Source organism: Callorhinchus milii, unplaced genomic scaffold (assembly GCF_018977255.1).
Source record: "Callorhinchus milii isolate IMCB2004 unplaced genomic scaffold, IMCB_Cmil_1.0 Scaffold7, whole genome shotgun sequence".
NCBI classification, from domain to species: domain Eukaryota; kingdom Metazoa; phylum Chordata; class Chondrichthyes; order Chimaeriformes; family Callorhinchidae; genus Callorhinchus; species Callorhinchus milii.
In genome coordinates, this window is record NW_024704748.1 from 10,248,230 (window position 1) to 10,270,907 (window position 22,678).

The window sequence follows — 22,678 nt, forward strand, 5'->3', positions numbered from 1 at the left end:
CAACAACAACAACTTGGATTTATATCGTACCCTCCACACCGGACGGCGTTTCAGAGCACTTCAAATGCTTTCCTCCAAGCCTATTTATTATGAACAGGGTGAGAGCGTGCAAACTCGCTAATTTGTCACTGATTCCCTGAATTTTAGGCTTTTTNAAAAAAGTATCATATATAGAACTTTCGTAAATGCCTTCTGAAATTTTAAAACACTTCCTGTTGTATTTTTGTTCAAAATTGAAACTCACAGGAATTAGCGCATTAGAGTAGTTTATCATTTTTTGGAAGAATAGATTACTTCCCAATTGAAAATCGCTGACGAAAGGGTTGGATTTAAATCTACAGTGCTGCAGACTGTTGACCCAATCCTACGTTGGTCAAACACAATATAGGGACCACGATCCGACCCCACAAAACATGTGTTTAACGTTATGGCAGCTAAGAAACATAATTCTACAAGTAAAACCAAATATCCCAAATAAACCAGCAACCCGACACGTGCAACGACTAACATCTGCCCGAGCATTCTCCACACGGGGACCCAACGGAGTCCTGTATCCCGACCAACTCCAACCTTTCGCGCAAACTGATTCAATTCAAATTGACCGAGCAAAGGGAAATGTGATTCTCTTAAGGGATTCCGAGCGCAAATAAAGGCGGCTGCCCTCTGCGCGCATTTCGAAACCTCTCAGGAAGCAATCTCTCCGGATCCAGGCGTTGCTTGGGAGTTGTGCATGTGAAAACCGTGCGGGGAAACTCGACCCCGCATTCCACCCACCCAGAGAGCCAGCGTTAGCAGGTTAGCGCAGAACAGCCGACACGTGGGGAAACCTGCAAGGATTCCTTCTCACTGCGGTGTGTCACTGTCAGTATCGGAGGGCAGGGTGGCTGGTTTATCGCAACAGGTGCCTAACGCTATCCGGAAAATGCCCGACACGAGACTGCGCACGAATTATCCGGACTACAGCGGCTGGGATATCGGTTCCACTAAAAATGTACATCTGTTGGGCTGAGCTTATTCCCGCCCACGGTAAATCGATTTACGGCAACGATTGACAGTGGGTTCATTTCAAAATATATATTCCAGAAAACCAAAAAGGCCATACACTGCAGTAAATCAAAGACGATATTGACCTAAATTACAAATATCCCTGGACCTCACTGACAATCGAATGACAAGACTTACGTCAAGGATGGCATAGCACCTCAACCTGACGGATGGATGAAAAGGCAGCAGCCGGTAAACAGACAGCACTGAGATCCACAGTGGCAGTACTCTGAATCTCTAGATGTACTGGCAAAGCATATCAAAGTAACCTGGAACCGGAAACCACGCCTCCTTCACTGCCCATTCATCGCTCTCTTCCATTCACAACATCTGCAGCTCTCAGACCGACACTGACAGACAGAGCGCACCACCAATCATTGCTGCATAAACCATTTTCCGCTTCATCTGGGTTGTCGCCAACTCATCGATTTGCGACGCAGCATCAGAAAAATAAGCGGATCGGGATGAATTTGGCAGATTTAAGATTTAAACGCGCTTTTTAAACATCCATAAGGTTATGGATAATTGCCTTGTACAATTCGAAATGAGCTACGCTGTTAATAGACTTGTCATACTGGGTTACTCGTGTGTGCTTGAAACATATGGATGGCAAGATGCTGCATGCGGACAACCAACACCAAGTGGCTATTCCTGGTGAAGCAATATTTAGAATTAAAACCAACCGTTTTAAATGTTTCCGGGGAAAATGTTCTCTAAAACAGCCCCTGGTGCAACGTGAAATATGGTAGAGCGAATATTTTCTTTGCGTGATAATGCGGTTGAATAGATTAGTTCAATACATGTAGCAGCGTTCACATGATACCGACATTGTTTTTAAAACATCGTGAAATATCAGATTGAAACGTTACAATCTGATGTAAATATTTGTGTTTGAGAGGAGCAGCTGGAACATTTCTACAATAATATAATGGCAGCAGTTCTTGTGCGTGGTCTTTCTGAAATCACTGAGGGGCGTGGGTTATTATATAACCATGAAAAAATGTTTCCCCACAGGCGCCAGTTTACTGCAGCGAGAACAGAGGCATATTAAAGTTTAATAGGCTGCGTATAAATTTAGTTTACAAATTCTGAAGTAAAATCAATTGGCTGCAATAATTGAAGACAAACAAGTGCCACTACAAACGCTGGGGGTCTGATCATTTGATTTTAAAAAGTGAACTGAATGGAGAGTACAGTGTAATATAGTTAATGCAATATATTAAACCAGCAGCAAATCTTTATTTGTGTAGATTTGGGATATATAATTTAATGTTCTTTTTGAGAATAAATGTGCAGTCACTTAGTTTTAGCTTTCCCAGATAATTTATAACACGGCTAAATACAGGGCAAAAAGCACATTCACAGCCCAATAATATCAAACTCAGAAGAGCACCCTCTACTGCATCAATGTAACATTGCTAATTCCTGGATCAGCCATACTTTATGCCTCTCCAAATGAAAGTATTCATTTTGCTAGGAACCCAATCTGCAAGAAAGAAAGAGGATCTTTCCAAAAAACCGAGAAGAATTATTTGAAACCAGTTCCCAGGTGAAAGGACACTGTGCTTAGTAACTGATAGAGCAAGAATATTCAAAAAATATTGTCAACAAATAAGGCAATATTGAGGAAACTCTTGCCTGTGGGTTTTTTTCAAAGAATAATCAGAAGTTTTCAAATAATAATCATTGGACAGCTGACGAGCAGACGAAGCAGGAACTTTTCCTGAACAGTATTATGAGCAACACAAAATATGTGGGTGGATTGCTATAATTCTTCAGCAAAGACACACTCCACAATTCCCTCCTCTTTCTTGTCCCCTTCCCTCCCAGAGCTCCCAGTCAGCTGTATGACAGCTCTGGGAGAGGAGGGAGCAGTATAAATGTAAGGTGTAAAAGGCACAATATAAATCTAAATTCTTGTTCTAATCCATTAATAATTTATGTAGCACATGTGCAAAAACAGAAATGAAATAAACCACCAATATATTTTGGTGAATATGGATGAGGGAGGAATTCATGCTCTAAATTAAACTACTCGACCAGATCAATCATAGTGGATATTCACAGATAGTCACATAGTGGGAATGAAAATGAACATTTTATGAAAATATACATCTCTGAATGGTGGAGTTAAAAGTATAAAAATATTGGTAAATGCTATTATGGTTGTGATACCATTAATTCAAGATTGTGTCCATAAAATATGGTCACTATACTTGAAAGTATTCTGTGAAGCGCTTTGAGACGTCTCAAAGATGTGATAAGGCGCTATATCAAATGCAGGGATTATTATTATTTGTTGCCAAGACACCTTGGTAGTTACAGGAAAATGCAATTCTAGCATTGAAGAGTCTAAGCTCATAACTAAATTACTCAAATACAACCAGAAAAATAGTACAATCAGAATATAGCATAAACTTGGGAAAACTAGAGGTTAGTTGTACCCTCCAGTGGAGACTGTTTAACTGTTTAAGCTACTTGTGAAAAATGCTAAAGAATATGAACTGAAATCATAGGAGTTTCTATTTGGTAGTAAAGTACTGAGAAATTGAAATTTTTTAGGTTGTCTACAAATATTCATGCATACGAGGTGGAGAAATCATTAAATTTAACAGCAATTTGCAGACAAGCATTTTGGATGTCTACTGTATGCAGTAAAAGTAAGATACTTTAATATCCCTTTTCTTTTACACTGTAAAATCGAAAATGTTACTCATGTTCAGAGGCTAGTAGCTTTGCAATTAAATCATCAGATTCACAATTGCAAAATTTACGAGAAACTAACAAAACGAAAATGTAAATTTAATGTTACTCACTACCCTGTATTTCAGGGTGAGGATTCACTTACACACAAGATGTTTAGCAAGAATATTTTCTTTGAATGCTAGGAAATATTTTGATGGGAAATGTGTAACACAAAATGATGCTGGGAGCTAGGGGGCGTGAGTATTTGTGGGAAAGGCAGTGGGCTTAGCTCAGGTTGTGAGTGTTTAATGTTTATGGCAACTCAGCTTGCCCATATTGTTTGACATGAATGAAAACTGTTGATAGGAATAGTCCAACTCTAACNAAAAAACTATGATTGAATTCTGTTTGTCTAAACATGTTTCAGGTTCACCCATAATTCCCAGCAAGTATGAACCCTTCCCATAATCAGTGAACATAGAGCAGTTTGAGGATCACGGATATGCTCAAGCACCATGAGTTTTAACGAGGGAAGAGTCTGAAACAAATTTAAGTGTTCTTAGTCCCACATTAACTACTTGACAACAGTCTGTACCGTTTAATTAATGAATTGGCTTGCTACAGATGGAATGAATGAAACTGATTTACGAGATTTATTGCTATGAGACTTGTGCTTCTGCGGCCTGTGCATGCAGTGAAATTATGAACCATTTGGTAAGATTGTTCCTAAATTGCTGTTGCACTTATAAAACCACAATACTTTTTAGAAGTGTGCATTTAGAAGTTATGTTTTGAGATTGTAAACCTTTGCTAATTTGCCACAAGCTTTCCAAGATCACACCAGCCACCTGCTACACTAGACAACAAAAAAGTGGATTTGCCTGTTCAGTCAAGTGGTAATTATGCTTTCTTTCCAATGTGTCATGTTTAACCTTTGTCGCAATATGGAGTCCTATAGTTTAGTGGTTAGAGCACTCGCCTCTCAAGCAAAAAAATCTGGGTTTGATTGCCAGCAGAGCAAAACTTTGGGCAAGTTTCCTTACTCCACACGCCTCTGTTCACCTAGCAGTAAGTAGGAACCCAGTTGTTAGTCAATTGGCAGATTACTTTTCCAGGGGTAATAATCCCTTCCAAAAAATACAAATAATTTCACTTAATTGGTCACTCAAACCACGATTGTTTGTGGAACACTCCTGTGCACAATTGGCTGCCAAAACTCTGCCGCCCGCATTCTTACCTGCACCAAACTCCGCTCCCCGATAACCCCAGTCCTTGCCAGACTAAACTGGCTGCCTGTCCCAGAGGATTAATTTGAAGATCCTCACCCTCGTCTTCAAATCCCTCCACTCCTCTGCACCCCCCCTACCTCTCTGACCTCCTCTCTCCTCACAACAGTGCCCGTTGCCTTCGTTCCACCGGGCCTGGCCTCCTCCTTGTCCCCCAAATTCTTTTCGACCACATCTTTGGTCACCTTCCTCCCCCTCTGCCCGGCTCGGCCCCGGGATACGTTACTGTGAAGCGCTCTGAGACGCCGTCCAGCGTGGAGGGCGTTATATAAATCCAAGTTGTTGTTGCTGCGTTTCACGTACAAAATATACAGTAAATTCACTTTACAGTATATTAAGCAACAATCCCCCGTTTGTTTTGCATTGTTAACATCTCTTTAACCCATCATCCTCTGTCCTCTACTCCATTTTCTCCTTTGTCTTCCTTGTCCTTCCTTGAGGGCTAACCCACATCTGTTAGCCCTCAAAAGCCTCTCCCTCCCAACATGCCCCAGTTCTAACGAAGGGTCGTGGACCTGAAACAGTGACTCACATTCCCTCTCTCCATAGATGCTGCCTGACCTGCTGAGTGTTCCCAGCGACTTCTGTTTTTGTTTCACTTTACAGTATGTTCTGTGAAGCGCTTTGAAACGTCTCGGAGACGTGATAAGGCGCTCTATCAAATGCAAGGATTGTTATTTTCTCTAAAAATCACTGAGTTACAATTCGAGTCATTGTTTCAATTCAAAATCGTACAAGAATCCTCGCCTTTGACAGAGCGCCTTATGTTGTTGTTGCGATGTCTGAAAGCACTTCGCGGGATAGACTGCAAAGTGGACTTAAGACTATGGATTTTGTGGGCAAAACGCTGCAGCCACAACAGCGCCGCGCCATCAGCCGAGGAGTTGAAGGTCCAGTTTCGTTTGGGGGATTGTTGGTCGGGATGGAGGGAGAAATTCCCTTCTCTCTCTGAACAGTGAGTGCCATGGGATCTCTCAACAGACGGTTTAACGTCTCATTCGGAGGACAGCACCTCCCCCCAAACAATGCACCGCAAACCCGGACGACGTGATTTCGAGTGAGTTTCAGCACTGGTACATTGAAGACTGGAGGAGGTTCTCACACACTGCAAAGTGAGATCGGTTATAAAGTCCGCATCTGAAATGCATTTACCAAACTCGGTCTCGGGGAATGGACAAGCGGGGAATCCGTGGGCCCTGCGGAGTCACTTGCATTTCTGGGCCGGTTAAAAAAAAATGGAGGTGCCCTTCCCAGTCATTTTGAATTTGAAATCAGATGTGCGTTCCCCTCACCTTCTCTTCCTCTCTGTGAAACTTGAATGGAGGTGGAATAAAGGGGAAGAGGGAGGAGGGCAGGGAATGAAGTCCGCGCACAGCAGACACTCAACCCGACCCGCACTCGATCGAAATCCGAGCGGAAAGGTCGCCGTTCTCCCAACCGCCGCGCGAAGTGCGATTCAAAATAACTCGCGGTGACCGAGAAGCGACTGACGATGTTAAATCAACCGTCGGGACTTCACAAGGAATGTGCAGCACAAGTACAGCACAATCCGCTTTAGATTTTTTTAAAAAAAAAGTATTTCTCTGATAAAGCACTACGGGTTACTGTTTAACGTCGCTTCTTCGATACACACACACACACATATACACACACACACTCACATATATATATACACACACTCACATATTCTACTTCTTCACCCGTTGCCGTCTTTCTCTCGCTCTCTTTCTATGAATCGAGCTGTTAAAATGAATGGGCCGATTTGTTTTAAACTGGGGGTGGGGGTGGGGGTGGGGGGGTGGGGGGGGGGGATTTTTTTTTAATCCACAATAAAGCGGCAAACGCCAGGGTTCGGGTTGCAAGAGCCGCGTTATTCGCTTCTCCGCACAGAGAGAGAGAGAGAGACAGAGAGAGAGAGAAGAGGGCGAGACACTGAAAGCCAACGTTCCCGGTTGCACTGTGCACCTGCGTACGTGTGTTGGGTTTTGTACCTGAGCTTGAGCTGGAGTTTGGCTTTCTTGGCGGGTTGAGGTCCGTCTGCCATGATGGGCACGGAAAGGGGGAGGGGGGAGCGAGGGGGAGAGAGGCGGGCAGTGCGCTTGCGCACCAGCCGGAAGCGGCGGCTCGAGCCTCACTCGGTGACGTTGCGGCCAACTGCCGCCTCTCGAGCTCCGAGCGTTACCGACTGCTGACCCCCCCACATCCCACCCCCACACCGCCCCCAAAGGGCCGGGCGGGGAACGCGCTCTGTCGGCTCTCAGCTCTCACCCACCACCGTCTGTTCGGGTCTGAAACTGACATCGGTTTGTCACGTTTACACTTGAAACAGGTCTTGTAACTTGTGTCATTTATACACATATATATATATATATATAAATATATACTACAGATCAACAGCTTCTCATCCCCTCCCACAACCCGGACCGGACCCGCGCCACCGCAGCGGACCAATCGCTTGATTACACAATGGCGACAAACAAACAACAAAAATAAAACAACAAGTTCCTTCCCGAGTTAAACTTCCCCCTCTCCGGCGGAAATAAAATGAAGTTCACAATTTGAACGCTTTCCCCGAGAAATTCAGGATTCACCCCCTCCCTCCCCCCACCCACCCCACCCAGGCCGGAGGAGGGCCGCCCGGGGGGGGGCGCTTCCGGCGGACGGACGGACCGGACGGAGGGAGGGACGGAGGGGACGGAGCGAGGGAGGAGGTGGGTGGCGTCCGGGTGGGTGGGCAGAGTCCATGTCGGTAACGGTGCGGTGGCTCGGTGAGCTGGACTGGACTGACTGACTGACCGACCGACCGACCGACCGACGTACCTTTTCATCCCGGTTCATCGGGGCCCCCAGAGAGGGAAGGAAAGAACAGCTCTCAGTTCTCGCGAAGATGATCCACAGTTTGTTCCTCGTTAACTCCTCGGGGGACATCTTCCTGGAGAAGCACTGGAAGAGCGCGGTGAGCCGATCGGTGTGCGATTATTTTTTTGAGGCCCAGGAAAAGGCGGTGGAGGCGGACAACGTGCCCCCTGTGATCCCAACTCCTCACCATTACCTGGTCAACATATACCGGGAGAGGATCTTCTTCGTGGCCGTCATCCAGTCCGAAGTGCCTCCTCTCTTTGTCATCGAGTTCCTCCATCGAGTGGTAGAAACTATACAGGTTCGTGTGTGTGTGTGTGTGTGTGTGTGTGGGGGGGGGGGGGAGGCAGACAATGTAAAAATAGTTTAATTGTTTTAATTGTCAGCTTTTTAAGCATAAAAGTCTGGTTCAAGTTTAAATCCCAGTGTGTCAAACGTGATGCAGTGGTTTGGGAAAATAATGTCACTTAGCACGGGATGGTCTCAAGTCGTTTTAAAACTGATGAGTTGGCATTTGAACTTAAGCAATGTCATGTTCTGTGTTTCGCCAGGACTATTTTGGAGAATGCTCCGAAGTTACAGTTAAAGATAATGTTGTGATCGTGTACGAGCTTCTGGAAGAGATGTTAGATAACGGTTTCCCATTGGCAACCGAATCCAATATCTTAAAAGAACTGATTAAACCCCCAACCATCCTTCGTTCTGTGGTCAATACTATTACAGGTATGAACTTTTCCAGATTATTGGAACAATATCAATTCATTTAAAAAATATCTCCACTCACTCTTGAGACATCAAATGGTATATTTAGTGACTCTGTCTGGGACGTCTTCCCGACGTGAAAGGTGCTATAGAAATGTAATTATGTTGTTGTGTGACTGTACCTATGATCACATCCTCCTGCCCCCCGCGAAGTGTCACACTCCGCCGCTGTTAAGCGCACCAAGGTGCTGCCCAGCGTGAAGGGCACTATATAAATGCAAGTTGTTGTGGTTGATCATATAATGGATCCCTATCATCAATTTGCGACCTGTCCCTTACCCGTACACAGGCGGCAGCTTCTCATGGGCTGTTCAGGGCCATCAACTAACTGTGCATGAAACACCCTTCTGTCCTTGTTGATCGGGGTGTCACTCTGATGTCCTTATCTGCTATCATGCCTCAATTTACAATGAAGCTGCAGCCTTGTTCTGCTTTGTTTCCACAACACGTTTAAAATGTTATTGTGAATCGTATTGTATAGAAAATTTCACCGAAGGGAGGCAGTTTGCTACCTTTGTACTTGCTGTACTATTCAACAGCCAATCTCGTTCCCAACCATTTTTCACAAGCCCCTTACCAGCAAAAATCAGCAGATTTTAGCTCACTTTTCCCCTCTGTTAGCCAAGGGATGCTAAAGCCAAACTATACAACCCCAACTGCTACCTATGGCTGAGATCGGCTAACTCAGCACGGAGCAGAAATTTAAACTAATCTTAAGGTAATAATAATCACAATTTGTTTATCATGTCGATTTATCAAGTTTGAAAGTCTTCAACAACAACAACAACAAGATTCCATTTATAAAGCGCCTTTCACGTCAGGAGGACGTCCCAAGGCGCTGCACAGTTGGGTCAGGACCCGAGCAGGGGGAAAGGGTCAGGGTGAGGGGAGGGAAGGGAGGGAGCAGGAGGGGGGAAATGGTCAGGGTGAGGGGAGGGAAGGGAGGGAGCGAGGAGGGGGAAGAGAGTCGAGAGGGGAGCTGAAGGCTCGGTCAAAGAGAAAGGTTTTGAGACCGGCCTTGAAGGAGGAAAGGGAGGAGGCGGCGAAGGCACTGGGGGATGGAGTTCCAGAGCCTGGGGCTGAGAGGCTGAAGGCCCGACCACCGATGGTAGGGCGGTTGGGGCGGGGGACGTGGAGCAGACCGGAGCCAGAGGAACGGAGGGTACGGGCAGGTAGGTAGGGGGATAGTAGGTTGGAGAGGTAGGAGGGAGCAAGGCCGTGAATGGCCTTGTAGGTGAGGATGAGGATCTTGAAATCAATCCTCTGGGGGATGGGGAGCCAGTGGAGGCGAGCGAGGGTGGGTGTGATGTGGTCCCGAAGCCTGGTGCGGGACAGTACACGAGCTGCAGAGTTCTGAATGACCTGCAGCTTGTGGAGGGAGGTGGCGGGAAGGCCGGCGAGGAGAGAGTTCCCATAGTCCAGCCTTGAGGTGACAAAGGCGTGGACCAGGGTTTCAGCAGCGTGAGGGGTGAGGTAGTGCCGTAGTCTGGCGATGTTCCGGAGGTGATGGAAGGCGGTGCCAGTTGTGGTGCGGATGTGAGGGAGAAAGGACAGCTCAGGGTCGAACAAAACGCCGAGGTTCCTGACTGGCTTTGAGAGGTGGAGAGTGCAGCCTTGGATGCTGATGGTGTCAGCGCCTGAGGTGCGGAGGCGCTGACGTGAGCCAATCAGGAGGGCCTCGGTTTTTCGCACGTTGAGCTGAAGAAAGTTGTCTCTCGTCCAGGACTCGATGTCGGACAGGCAGGCTGTCAGGACATCGGTGGTCGTGGAGTTGAGAGTAGAGGAGGAAAGGTAGAGTTGGGTGTCATCCGCATACATGTGGAAGTTAACTCCATGTCTGCGGATGATGTCACCAAGGGGGAGCATATAGAGGGTGAAGAGGAGGGGACCGAGGACAGAGCCCTGAGGGACACCACATGAGACAGTGCGGGGGGTGGAGGAGAAGCCATTCGTCGAGACAAAGTGAAGACGGTGAGAAAGGTACGACCTAAACCACTCAAGGACAGTGCCTTGAAGGTTGAGGTGGGAGGACAAGCGGTGGAGTAGGATAGCGTGGTCGACCGTATCGAATGCTGCCGATAGGTCGAGGAGGACGAGGAGGCAGAGGGAGCCCTGGTCACAGATGGTCAGGATATCATTGGTGACCTTGACCAGGGCAGTTTCTGTGCTATGGGCAGCACGGAAACCTGACTGAAGGGGTTCGAAAAGTGAATGGGTGGAAAGGAAAGAGCGCAGTTGGGAGGCGACAACTCTTTCCAGACCTTGGAGAGAAAGGGGAGGTTGGAGATGGGCCGGTAGCTTGATAGCTGCGACGCATCAAGGGAGGGTTTTTTCAGGGTGGGCGTGATGGTGGCAGTTTTTAAGGAATGGGGACAGAGCCAGAGGAGAGGGACAGGTTGATGATGTCGGTGATATGTGGGGCAAGAAAGTGGAGCTGGGAGATAAGGAGTGGAGTGGGGATGGGGTCAAGGGAGCAGGTGGTTGGTTTTAGGGATAGGATGAGTTTGGTGACAGAGGGTGGGGAAACGGGTACAAAGTGAGTAGGGGAGGATGGGTAGCAGTCGGAGTGTGGGAGGAGGGGGGGGGTTGGTGGATGTTGGAGGGGAAGTGACCGCGGAGCGAATTCCCTTGATCTTGGATTCAAGGAAATCCAGCATCTCCTCGCAGTGAAGGTTGGAGGAGATGACCTGCGCGGGGTGGCGGGGGGGACGGAGGAGTCGGGTTGTGGTGGAAAACAGTAGCCTGGGGTTGTTCTTCGCCTCCAGGATTATCCTGGAGTAGAAGGACGACTTGGCCGAGGCTAGAGTGGAGCGGTAAATTTTGAGGAGGTCCAGCCAGATTTGTCGGTGGACCGTTAGGCCAGATTTGACACAGGTGCGTTCAGCAGCCCACACCTGGCTTTTCAGTGAGCGGAGATGGGTGGTGTACCAGGGGGACAGTGCGGGAAGTGATGGGGGCAAGAGTATCGAGTGTGGAGGAGAGGGTATTGTGGAGGGAGAGAGGAGAAGAGGGGTCGGTGAGGGTTGAAGGCCAGAGGGAGAGGAGTTCAGAGGACTCCAAGGCATCGGTTAGGGATTGTGGGGGTAACTTCTTCCAAGGGCGGTAGAAGATGGTGGTGGGTCTGGTGGAGGTGGGGAGGGGGGTGGAGGTGGTGAAGGAGATGAAGTGGTGGTCAGAGATGGCCTTGTCGGTAATAGTGACATCCGAGGCACTGAGGCCCCGGGTGATCACCAAATCGAGTGGGTGGCCGTGACTGTGAGATTCAAGATTTTTCTGTGGAGTGTACTGACTGTATTTGAAGGTGAATGGGGCAGCTAGTTTGTACACTGCGATGTGCTACTAACACATATTGAAATGACAGGCCAATTTTATCTGGGGGATTGTTGGCCAGGGCACTAGGAGAAACTCTCTCCTTTTTTTTGAATTATGCCATGGAATCTTTAATATGCACCTGAACAGGCAGAGAGCCTTGGTTTAATGTGAAGGTTGCCACCTCGGTTGCTCTGGAGCCTAGACTGCGAGCTCAAAGCCACAATGTAGGGCTTGGTCCCACAACCTTATGACTCAAAAGACGAGAGCGCTATCAGCTGCATGGTCTGCATGTCCAGTGCTACGGCAGATTTTGTTCCCCTTTGAACAATTTCTGTTGATTAACATCCCACAATTAAATGAATAAAAGCAAAAGCTGGGAATCTACAGAAGATCAATCAGCATCTAAACTGAGTTAATGTTTTAAATATCACCCTTCAATTATTAAAATAGCTTTTTGATGTGACACAATATTAAACCAATACCCAAGGGGGCTCGCTTTGTCTAATAAACTCTACTTTTTCTTGTTTCTTTTAGGAAGCAGTAATGTAGGAGACCACCTTCCCACGGGACAACTATCTAATATTCCTTGGCGAACGGCAAGAGTAAAATATACCAACAATGAAGCATATTTTGATGTTACAGAAGAAATTGATGCCATAATTGACAAATTAGGTAACATTTATTCCTAACATTATGCCAGTGAAAATTTTCACAATCAATCACATGGGGCAGTTAAAAGATGCAAAAGCTGTTCTTGCACTAAAGGTAACAAGCTTGGAATTATAATCCATCCAGTTTCTGGGCACTGACTGAGTGCTGGTTGTTCTCTCCTGATTGTATTCTGTTGTCTCGGGATTGGGCAAAACAAATAAAACTAGAAAAATATTTGTGATCTGTACTACCACATGAGGAAGACACAAACTTTGTATGGTTAAATGGTTTAAGGAAGCAGTGGAGCTGTAAAAACATTCTTAAGTAAAGATCAGTAGTAGCTGGGATGCCGCCCGGCTTGGAGGGCACTATATAAATGCAAGTTGTGGTTGGGTAAGTTAAAATGGAACACTTGACAATTTAAGGCAGGTAAGAAAGTTTGAAACGTTAGAAGTTTCATCACAAATAGATGCATTTTATTTGTGGAGTCCTGTAGTTAGAGCACTCGCCTTGCAAGCAAGACACCTGGGTTCAATTCCAGGCAGGGCGAAACCTTGGGCAAGTTTCCTTACTCCACACACCTAATGATAATCCCTCCAAAACAATAATAAATTGGTCATTTTCAATCCACGGCTGTTTGTGGGACATTGCTGTGCACAATTGGCTGCCGCATTTCGCCCACAAATATATGGTCAATTCACTTTACAGTATATTCCATAAGCGCTTTGAGACGTCTAGAAGACGTGAAAAGCGCTATATCAAATACACAGAATATTATTATTATTTTGAGTCAGTTAGTTTAACCATTCATACTGCTTTTTTATGCATTGCTTTAGTTCCATTATGATTTTTAAATGTTACTGCCTCATTTAATCTTGAGAGTCTCACTTTAATCTATTTGGTTGCTTTTTATTTCAGGATCAACTGTCTTTGCTGAAATCCAGGGTGTTATAGATGCTTGTATCAAGCTGAGTGGAATGCCTGACCTCACCCTTTCCTTTATGGTAAGTAAATATTGGTTTATAGAAGCATATTTATTTAACTCTTATCAAATACGGATCTTTTTCACATATGTTCACTGGAATTTTTGTAAAAATGTCTTAATGTATTCAACGATCAAATAGTGATGACAAAATGTAATTGTAAATCATATTTTATCACTGATAGAATCCAAGACTGCTGGATGATGTTAGTTTTCACCCATGTGTCCGTTTTAAAAGATGGGAAGCTGAGCGAGTTCTGTCATTCATTCCTCCAGATGGAAACTTTCGTTTGATGTCTTACCATGTCAGCTCTCAAAAGTAAGATGAAATCTTCTACTTTTTCGAAATATCAAATTAAAGCACTTCCTTGATACCTGAATTAGTTCATTGAGTGGACTGTACATTTTTTGTCCAACAAGGAGTACCTTACACAAGGGCTTCTGACTCATAGGATTGCATTATATCCAAAATTGTTGAATTTTTTTTATAACAGGCAGTGAGTGGGTTGAATATATCGTTGACTCTCCACAAAGCTAGATCTTGTTCACACTCGTATTGGCTATTGGAAAGAAGAGGACAAGTCACTGCTCTTGTGAACTTCATAAGTGGTTAGTTGAGGAATGCCAGAGGCCTCAGTGCAGGATGCCTGTTTGTCCCTCAGCTTAATGAAGTAACATTGTGCTGTTTTTTTCCCAATAATAACAACTTAACCAACCATGGATTGTCCTGGGTCTGTACTGATCTGGTTGATTGGAACAAAGATCTCAGATCAGAGATTGTGCCATGTTATAATACTAGTTGAAATTACTGCTACCTTGTTATAATGGGACTCTAATATATATGGGTGCAGATTGTGAATGAAAACCTCAATTATAAATAAATCTTCAAAAACGGAATGGTGGAAGACATTAATATTGGAAACTTCATTATTTGTGTTTTCAGTTTGGTAGCTCTACCTGTTTATGTGAAACACAACATCAGTTTCCACGAAAATGGATCTACAGGACGATTTGACATAACAATTGGTCCAAAACAGACAATGGGAAAGACTGTGGAGGGTGTCCTTGTTACTGTTCATATGCCTAAAGTTGTGCAGAATGTGAACCTTACTGCAGTACAAGGAAATCACACATTTGATCCAGTCACCAAGGTGAGTCTCAGCTTACTTAGCTCTAACCATTTTTTCAGCCAGTATCAGAAATCCATCAATATAGTTGGGTCTCCAAATAAAAACTATTTGGTTTCACATATGTACAATTTCCTGTTTGAACAGTATGGAGTGTGCACTCTCCCCAGAGGGATGCACACTACTTACCTGATTCCAGAGAGTTTAGGCGCAGGTTGGCAAGAAATAAAGCTTGGTGAAGTTGCCAGAGCATGTATACGAGTACCTCTGGATTTAATCAGCAGAAATCATGCAGTTTACCATTGTGAATACTGGCAAGCTAGGACACTACCCTTTAGGCCTTTGGCTTGCAGAGTCAACAGTACTGACCAGGCTCTCTGGGCGGTCATCAACAGTGTCTTGGACCACTGCGTTTAATGTAGGAATGATCTGCTTGCACCAGGCAAGTTCCTCAGAACCAACTCTACCCCAAACATCCCCCTCTAACTCACCCCCACCCCCAGGAGAGTCCCTGAGCATTTTGTAATTTTTGGTGATATTCTGAAAATCTTTTGATGGATAGGTCCCAAAAAATGAAAATAAATCTGAAAGTGGACTTTTATTTTGGTTACTAATCAGATAATTTTAAATTGAGAGTTGAACAAACTCTTCCAAGTAAAATATTTAAATGTAGATTGTATCTTGTTAAAGGAATCCCATCACAATGCTTTGAACAATTCACACTTTTAAGTTGATAAGAGGAAACCACATTCAAATCCTAACACTTTCTCTCTTAGTTGTTAGTATGGGACGTTGGAAAGATTACCCTGCCAAAGCTACCAAGTCTGAAGGGATTGATCAGGCTACAGTCTGGAGCTCCCAAGCCAGAGGAGAATCCATCTCTCAATATTCAATTTAGGATTCAACAGCTTGCTGTATCAGGTAAGAATGAGGTTTGGCTCTCAATAGTTATTGACCTTTACAAAGAACTGAAGCAATTTGAGACCTTTTGATGTGAATGAGGTATTATCAAATCCAAGAATTATTAGCTACAGAAACAGATTTATATAATCAGAGTTTATTGAAGAAAAAGTAAGCATGAACTTATGTTCAGATGTAGATTAATGTATTTAAATATGCTGTAATGATTTCAGGTGTTAATCTGGTTTAGTTGGTTACGTATTAGGTAAAACATTTTTTGCAGCATGTTGCAAAGCAGAGGTACATTTTAGTATTGGAACTAACTTACTTCCCTGCCTATATAGGTTTGAAAGTGAATCGACTGGACATGTATGGAGAAAGATACAAACCTTTTAAAGGTGTGAAATACGTCACCAAAGCTGGGAACTTCCAAGTCAGAACATGAGGCAAAAAAAGTTTCAGTCTTAAAAGATGATTTGTAATCAAGCATAATGCGTAATTTTGGAATATATGCAAATATTCTGTCGTGTCAATTATAGGATTTTCATAAATTGCTTTAAAGTAAATGAACTCATTCCAGGTAAAATGAGAGTAATATTTCTAAAACATTGTGATCAACTGCCTTAATCATAAAATTGTTTAATAATTAAGTGGTATTATGTACTTTTTAAATGGGTATTTTCCCAGGTCTTCTTGCTCATTACAAGTGCACATTTAGACAGTTTACAACTTAATAAAAAATGCTGTAGTTAATACATCTCAGTGCCATAAGAATCATATTGTAATGCCTTAAGATGCCATGCTGTAGAAATGATAGAATATTGCCAAATTGTGCTAGGAAACATGTTCATTGAATATGAAGTATTCCAATTATGTTCACATCTATGGTGTAATTGCTTGTAAACTATTCATCTTACAGTACATGTAGCAACCAGTGGACATTTTCCAACAGAGTTCAATGCAAGTCCTTGTAAATGTCAACTTACATTTTTAGAACAGTGAATTTTCTACTTGCTAAAGCAACAGTAACCAAATAAAGGGAACTATCAGCTAGTGTGATACACGTGGCAAATGTAGTGTTGACAAATGTATATATTGGAAGCATAAAATGTTTAGTCAGATCTAAACTATGCATAGTTGGTTATAATTTGTTTTGTAACACTTTGTATATTGAATTGTTGCTCAATTGTCTTAGATTTCCAATGTACACTTCAGTGTTAGCTGAATATGTGGAAATGCCAAGGTGCAAGTTTTGAATGCGTTTTTGAGTTGATAGTTTCACTGATGTATCTTAAAGGAATTCTAACTGCAATGTGCATTTGTACATTGCCCCCCCACTCGAACGCTTATGTGCCCAGAACTCCATCGAAGCATTGGAGCATCTATAGTTTTAAATCAAGTGATGAAAATGATATTGTGGAAATTTAAGCATTCCAAAGTTAATTTTAAATAAAATGGTAACTTGTCACATTTTATATATCCAGTATTTGTCTGAATGTTTCACATGATGCAAGACAGCAGCTATTCTTCATTTTTACAACATTACCTATTATAAGAACAAATATTCAATTTAATTTCAAAAGGCTAAAGCATGTGCAGCGAAGCTCTTTCCAAATGAAATTAGAATTAGGTCAATGTAAGCTAAACGGTCCTGCATTTGACTAGAAGCAGCAATTTTAAATGTGTTACCTCTAAGAGATAAATGGTGGATCAATGGAAAAAGAAAAAAAAACATCAAAAAGTTATAAAATACTTTATTTTAAAAATTGCAGATACTGATAATGCAACTACTAACTGCACTTTAACTGAAGTAGAACCAATGAAATACTCCCAATGATGGTTTCAGTTTCCTGTCAACCACAACAAAATTCCACGCACGCACTGACCAAAATAACTCAATTATAAATGAGTTCTGTAACTGCCAAAAGAACAAAGTAGATATTTCATGATTCTCCCATTGTAAAATTGGGTAGTTTCTTTAAGAGAAACAAAACACTGATAATTCCTTTGGTTACATTGTTTTGCTTCTATTCCAGTTACAGAATATTTGTTTTTCCTCTGATCACTTATTTGCGGCCACTAGTTATCAGTACATCTTTCTCCTGCTAATTATGAGTAAATTATGTAATGGAAGAGCAGTGTCCAAATGGACAGTCGTTTAATCCACTAATTCCACCATTGAATGACTTTGTACATGTAGTGAATAAGTCATAATTTGCAAATCTATAGAGCTTTTACACATAATTTTTAAGACGTTGTCCAAGTGGCCAAATTAGTAAACTGCTCAAAAGAAGTGTTCTCAACTAGCAAGAGAAGAATAATACAAAAAGGAATGACTTCATGATTGGGCTTCAATTCTGCTTCAACAGCAGTTAGGAGTTTATATTTACATTCAAGCTGTAGTAAAGTCATGCATTTACCCCTTCGCACAAAGATCAAGTAGTTACATGTAGTTTCATTACTCCCTTGTTTCTAGAATCGAGTGAAACCGGCCAAGGTGCAGTTAGATGACACAAGCCAGCAGATGTGCTGAAAGTAATAGAAGGTAGCAAGCAGTAGAGAACCATTGTCAGCTTATTTATCACTTGCAATGGATCAAATTGAACAGACTCCATGCGATTGAAAGATGGTAGAATGCGCATATGTGTAGCCAACATTATATAATTAAACTAAGCCTAACTACAGTTTTCAGACAAAAAAAAGTGAGCTGGTGAACTTACATGATGCAGAACTAAGCCCCATAAGGAAACAATTAAAATACTATTACACTTTCAACTGCAGTCATGCTTAAAGTTGACTCCTTTTCAAAGTCAGATATGTGTTAAGATAAATATTCACCGTTCCTGATGAATTGCAAGCACAGTATAAAAATCTCATTTTGAATCCCTATTGTCATCTGAATTCTTTCGAAATGAGTAAGGCCACAAATTAAAATGTTCATTATTGGGAACATAACTTACCAGTTTAGAACATTTAAGGGTGCTGGAGTATAAATACTCAAATAATCAGTGGCATCAACCTCTGCCATTCTACAGTTCAGAAAGTTAATTTTTAGAAATTCTTTTCAAAAAAATCCATCAATTACTTTTTTTGAATAGAAGTGAATTTTAACAGAACAGCTAATGCTACAAGATTTCTGAGAGCATTTAAAGAAAAACATTTAAGAAAATATTTCCCGCATTTTATAATATGCCAGGACACCAAATAAGTAGAACATGTGTAAATTATATCCATTAGAACTATTATATATGAACAGTATAGATCATACTTCATTGAATGCACTCATACTCAGTTCAGATTAAAGCAATTTTACAATACTGGTTCATTCAAACTATGATGAAAAGTGTCTGAACACAAAATGAAATGATACGTTATAAAACACATTAAGTGAAATTTGTATGTGACAATGTTATATATTCTTTATATTAAATAGCATTAATTTCACAATTCCCATTAGAAAAAGTCCAAGAAATGATTGAATGATCTCAACAAAAAGTTGACACTAGCCATGACTTCACTTACTTTTTCTTTGCACAGAAACCCAGAAGTACTGTATTGATGAGACATTTCCTGTGCTCTGTCTTAAATTGAATATCTGCTACCTAACTTCAATTAGAAACAGCTTGTTTAAACAACTTATTACAGTTTACAGTGTAACTTTTGTTATTTTAGGATAAACTTCGATTTTTGTTTAATTTAATTTTGAAAAATAATCAAATTTAATAAAAATGAATTTTACAGATTTGAAATGTTTTAAATATTGATTTTTTTAGAATGCACTCTTTATGAAGTCCAGATTTTAAGTTATTAATGCAGTGTTCCAGAGATGGCATTTTTCTTTCAAAAAAATATCAAGTTATCAAACTACAATTTCTGATCTATGTCAATTCTAAGTATAAGTGACCCAGAGAATATTGTACTTATTTAAAAAAACAGAAGTGAACTATCTACCAATAACAATAATACAAAAACGTGTGATTCCAGTTTGGAATAGGGGTTCTCAAGGTTTAATTAGCTCTGCACTATATCCCAGTATTGAACCTTGTTGTTTATACTTCACGGCCACACTGTGGCACAATTGTAGCAGTTTAGGAGCTATTAAACCAAAATGATTTCAATGCAAGTTTTGCTTCCCCAGGAACATGTTACATGATAGGTAGCATGTCTATCTCAGCATAACCATTCCAAAATGTTCTCCCAAAAAGGAAATACACAATCTTTGGCATAATATTTGCAATAATCTTAAATAATAAAGAGTTTGAAATATGGTGACATGTACAGTGTTAGGAATCAGCCAAGTAGCTACACTGCCCAACTACATGGTATGCCAATCCAGGTCCACCCACCGCAAGCATAGATTATTTCTGTGTAATGACTTTCAGCAATGTAAGAAAATTTTAGGGTTTGAGGAAGATCAACTTTGTAACAAAAAATGGTGTACAGAGCTTGCATTCATATACCTGCTTTTAAGAAAGCTAAAACTCATACTTCATATTAAGTTATAATTGCCCATCAGTCATAAGCTTACACTTTGATCACCAGTACTAAAGGAAGACTTAAATTAATTTTTGTTTCATTTGTGAGCACAAGTTGAAGGAGTAGCACAAGGTAAAAAAGTGAAAGCTTTTTCCCAGGCCACCAATGCCAATCATAATTTTTCAAACAGGATGAATAACTACAATTCAATCTCAAGCCACCCATAGAGGTAAACTGGTAATTCTATACCCGATTTTGACTTCTGTAGAAGTGAAAAATATTTGCAAATTTTCTGAGTCCAATAGAAATGTCCACACAAGATGAATATACCAATCCTAATTGTTAATTAATAAGCAAAAAATTGTTAGTATATGCTCTAGATTAGAGCAATTATGTTAACAATAAAATAGTACTATTTTTCTGGTTTGCGTCACACACCCCACACTCTAATTCTAGAGCGTTTTGTTCTTTTGGGCCATTCTTTGATACTGTACCAAGATGAATGGGACCTGCAAACTTGTTGGTTTACTGATACCATGGAGTCTTCCGTACCCAACGGAGGGTGAATCCTGCATCTGTTCTGATCTTGATAGAAGCAGCCTCTGCTTCTCGTACAGTTTCTTTGACTGACTGCATCAGATTCTGGGCATTGTGAACCAACATTTCGGTAGCCTGATAAGAACAACAATAATAATTCTTACATGTGACATAGCGCCTTGTTGAAACATCTCAAAGCTCTTCACAGGACATACTGTAAAGTGGATTGACTGTATTTTGTGAGCGAAACCCGACACCCAGTTTCTCACAACAATGTCCCATAAGCAGCCATGGAGTGAGTGACCAATTTAATTCAGGGGATTGTTTGCCAGGATACCGGGAGAAACTCCCTTCTCCTTTTGAACAGTGCTATTGGATCGTTAACATCAACTTGAACAGGCAGATGGGACCTCAGTTGAAGGTCTTATCCGAAAGACAGCACCTCAAATGATGCAACACGCCACTAGCAGTACATTGGAGTATCAGTTGAGACAATGTCAATCCAAGTCCCGACATGGGGCTTAAGTCCACAAACTTCTGACTCAGAGGTAAGAGTGCTACCACTATGCCTGGCTGACACACATGATCTACTCAACACAAGAGCAACACAAATTTTGGAAGTTTATATCTTCAATAGCCATTTTACCTGAAAATAATATGTTTGCTTCCATGGTTAATAAATATACCCAGTGTCAAATCTATCAAGGGACATGTGATTCTTTCACAAGTTGCCATCAAGTTTAAATTGATAGTAACTCACTTTTTGATAAACTGAAGGATCAACTCAACTGTGAGAATGGACAAACTGAACTACATTTTTAGTTTAACAGGCTCAATATATATTCATTACAATAAAAAAAATTGCATTTATATAGCACTTCACATGTGCAAAATATTTAATTTTGCATTAACAATGTTAAAAATGTTTTACATCTTACCTGTTCAGACTCCTCATCACTAATGTTTGTGCGACCCAGCATAGTGGCTTTGACAGTGGAGAGAATTTTAAGTTGTGTGCTGATGGTTGGGATACGTTCACACACCTGTGATTGGGGAGGGGGGGGGGCAAAAGGAAAATAAGCCCAACATAGAAAATCAATGATATTTGATACAATTTCACAGAAAAGCATGGATGTCAAATAAATGGCTTGAGGCTAAAGGTTGAACATAATAATAACAATAATAATACCCAAACCACCATCTCCACCTGCAGACTAGTTCATAATTACCTTCATTCCATTCTTAAACCCTCAATTCAATTGCTATACCTGCAGAAGATTTGTTCTGATGCGCTTATCTGTACACTGCTTGGCAACTTCCTTTGCCAGTCGTGTCACTTCATCCGATGCTTTCGCAATGTCCTTAGCACAATGGATAAGGGCACGTTTGGTTCCACTGCCACCACGCACCAATCGTGACATTTCTGCCATCAACAAGGCCATCCTCTTAGCAGCACCAATGATATCATTACCCTGGTGAATGAAATCATAAATGAGAATTTGCTATATTAATCCGATTTCATATCAAGAATTTAAAACAACCATACACATACACTGTACAAATGAACTTTCCATCTTAGGTGATTTGCCCAATTGGTTTCTCGATTATGCCCAGGATTTTACACTGAGTATTATTAGGATATTTAATCATCTGTCTCAATTTCTGCATATAGTGTATTTTTAAATGTCAGTAATATCATCCTTTGTTCAAAGTTTTAAAACTAGCTTACTTCCCCCTTAAACATTTTATGCAGCTAAATTTTAATGTTTTCAATAGAAAGATTAAAGTGTCCCAGACAGTATCAAACTATTAACCCTGGACTTCAACAAGCTCCAAATTCTATTTAATTTTGGAGGTACCAAATATAAGTTGTGCACCTGTGCATATGTCGTTCACTGATAAAAGATAATGGAACATTACTCTTAAGAAATTCCAAAGTTTTAAAACTTAAGTGGTCATAAATAACACAACTCAATTTATATAAATTCAAATAGTTCAAAGTAATTTCAGAACTATATCTGAAAACAGTGGCACTAAGCTACAAACTGGTCCATAAA

The 22,678-nt window shown here is 41.7% G+C and overlaps 3 protein-coding genes across 11 annotated transcripts in view; 1 reads left to right on the forward strand and 2 right to left on the reverse strand.

The window, feature by feature from the left end:
• Positions 1-7,101, reverse strand: part of adka (adenosine kinase a) — an 88,892-nt gene extending 81,791 nt beyond the window's left edge. For 2 of the 6 annotated variants that reach the window (XM_007898708.2, XM_007898700.2), the window contains exon 1: positions 1,183-1,285. In XM_007898708.2, coding sequence (XP_007896899.1) covers positions 1,183-1,196 — 14 coding nt within the window. In that variant the 5' untranslated portion in view covers positions 1,197-1,285. 6 annotated transcript variants of the gene reach the window in all.
• A 599-nt stretch (positions 7,102-7,700) lies between these two features.
• Positions 7,701-17,076, forward strand: LOC103181902 (adaptor related protein complex 3 subunit mu 1). Its single transcript, XM_007898680.2, has 8 exons — positions 7,701-8,175; positions 8,426-8,597; positions 12,483-12,620; positions 13,518-13,603; positions 13,767-13,900; positions 14,525-14,732; positions 15,485-15,629; positions 15,953-17,076. The coding sequence occupies exons 1-8, from the start codon at positions 7,903-7,905 to the stop codon at positions 16,051-16,053; spliced, it is 1,257 nt and encodes a 418-aa protein (XP_007896871.1). The 5' UTR covers positions 7,701-7,902; the 3' UTR covers positions 16,054-17,076.
• A 271-nt stretch (positions 17,077-17,347) lies between these two features.
• vcla (vinculin a) overlaps positions 17,348-22,678 on the reverse strand; it is a 52,791-nt gene continuing 47,460 nt past the window's right edge. For all 4 annotated transcript variants that reach the window (XM_042336715.1, XM_042336714.1, XM_007898682.2 and 1 more), the window contains 3 exons: positions 21,890-22,093; positions 21,560-21,664; positions 17,348-20,756 (listed from right to left, as the gene is read on the reverse strand). In XM_042336715.1, the coding sequence (XP_042192649.1) occupies positions 20,610-20,756; positions 21,560-21,664; positions 21,890-22,093 (456 nt within the window). In that variant the 3' untranslated portion in view covers positions 17,348-20,609. The remainder of the gene's footprint in view (positions 20,757-21,559; positions 21,665-21,889; positions 22,094-22,678) is intronic.

Bases quoted from the DNA above. Each gene is read 5' to 3' on its own strand.
- LOC103181902 (XM_007898680.2), top strand. From the start codon at position 7,903: ATGATCCACAGTTTGTTCCTCGTTAACTCCTCGGGGGACATCTTCCTG. The intron at 13,604-13,766 runs GTAAGTAAATAT...TATCACTGATAG, and splicing joins ACCTCACCCTTTCCTTTATG to AATCCAAGACTGCTGGATGA. The intron at 14,733-15,484 runs GTGAGTCTCAGC...TTTCTCTCTTAG, and splicing joins CATTTGATCCAGTCACCAAG to TTGTTAGTATGGGACGTTGG.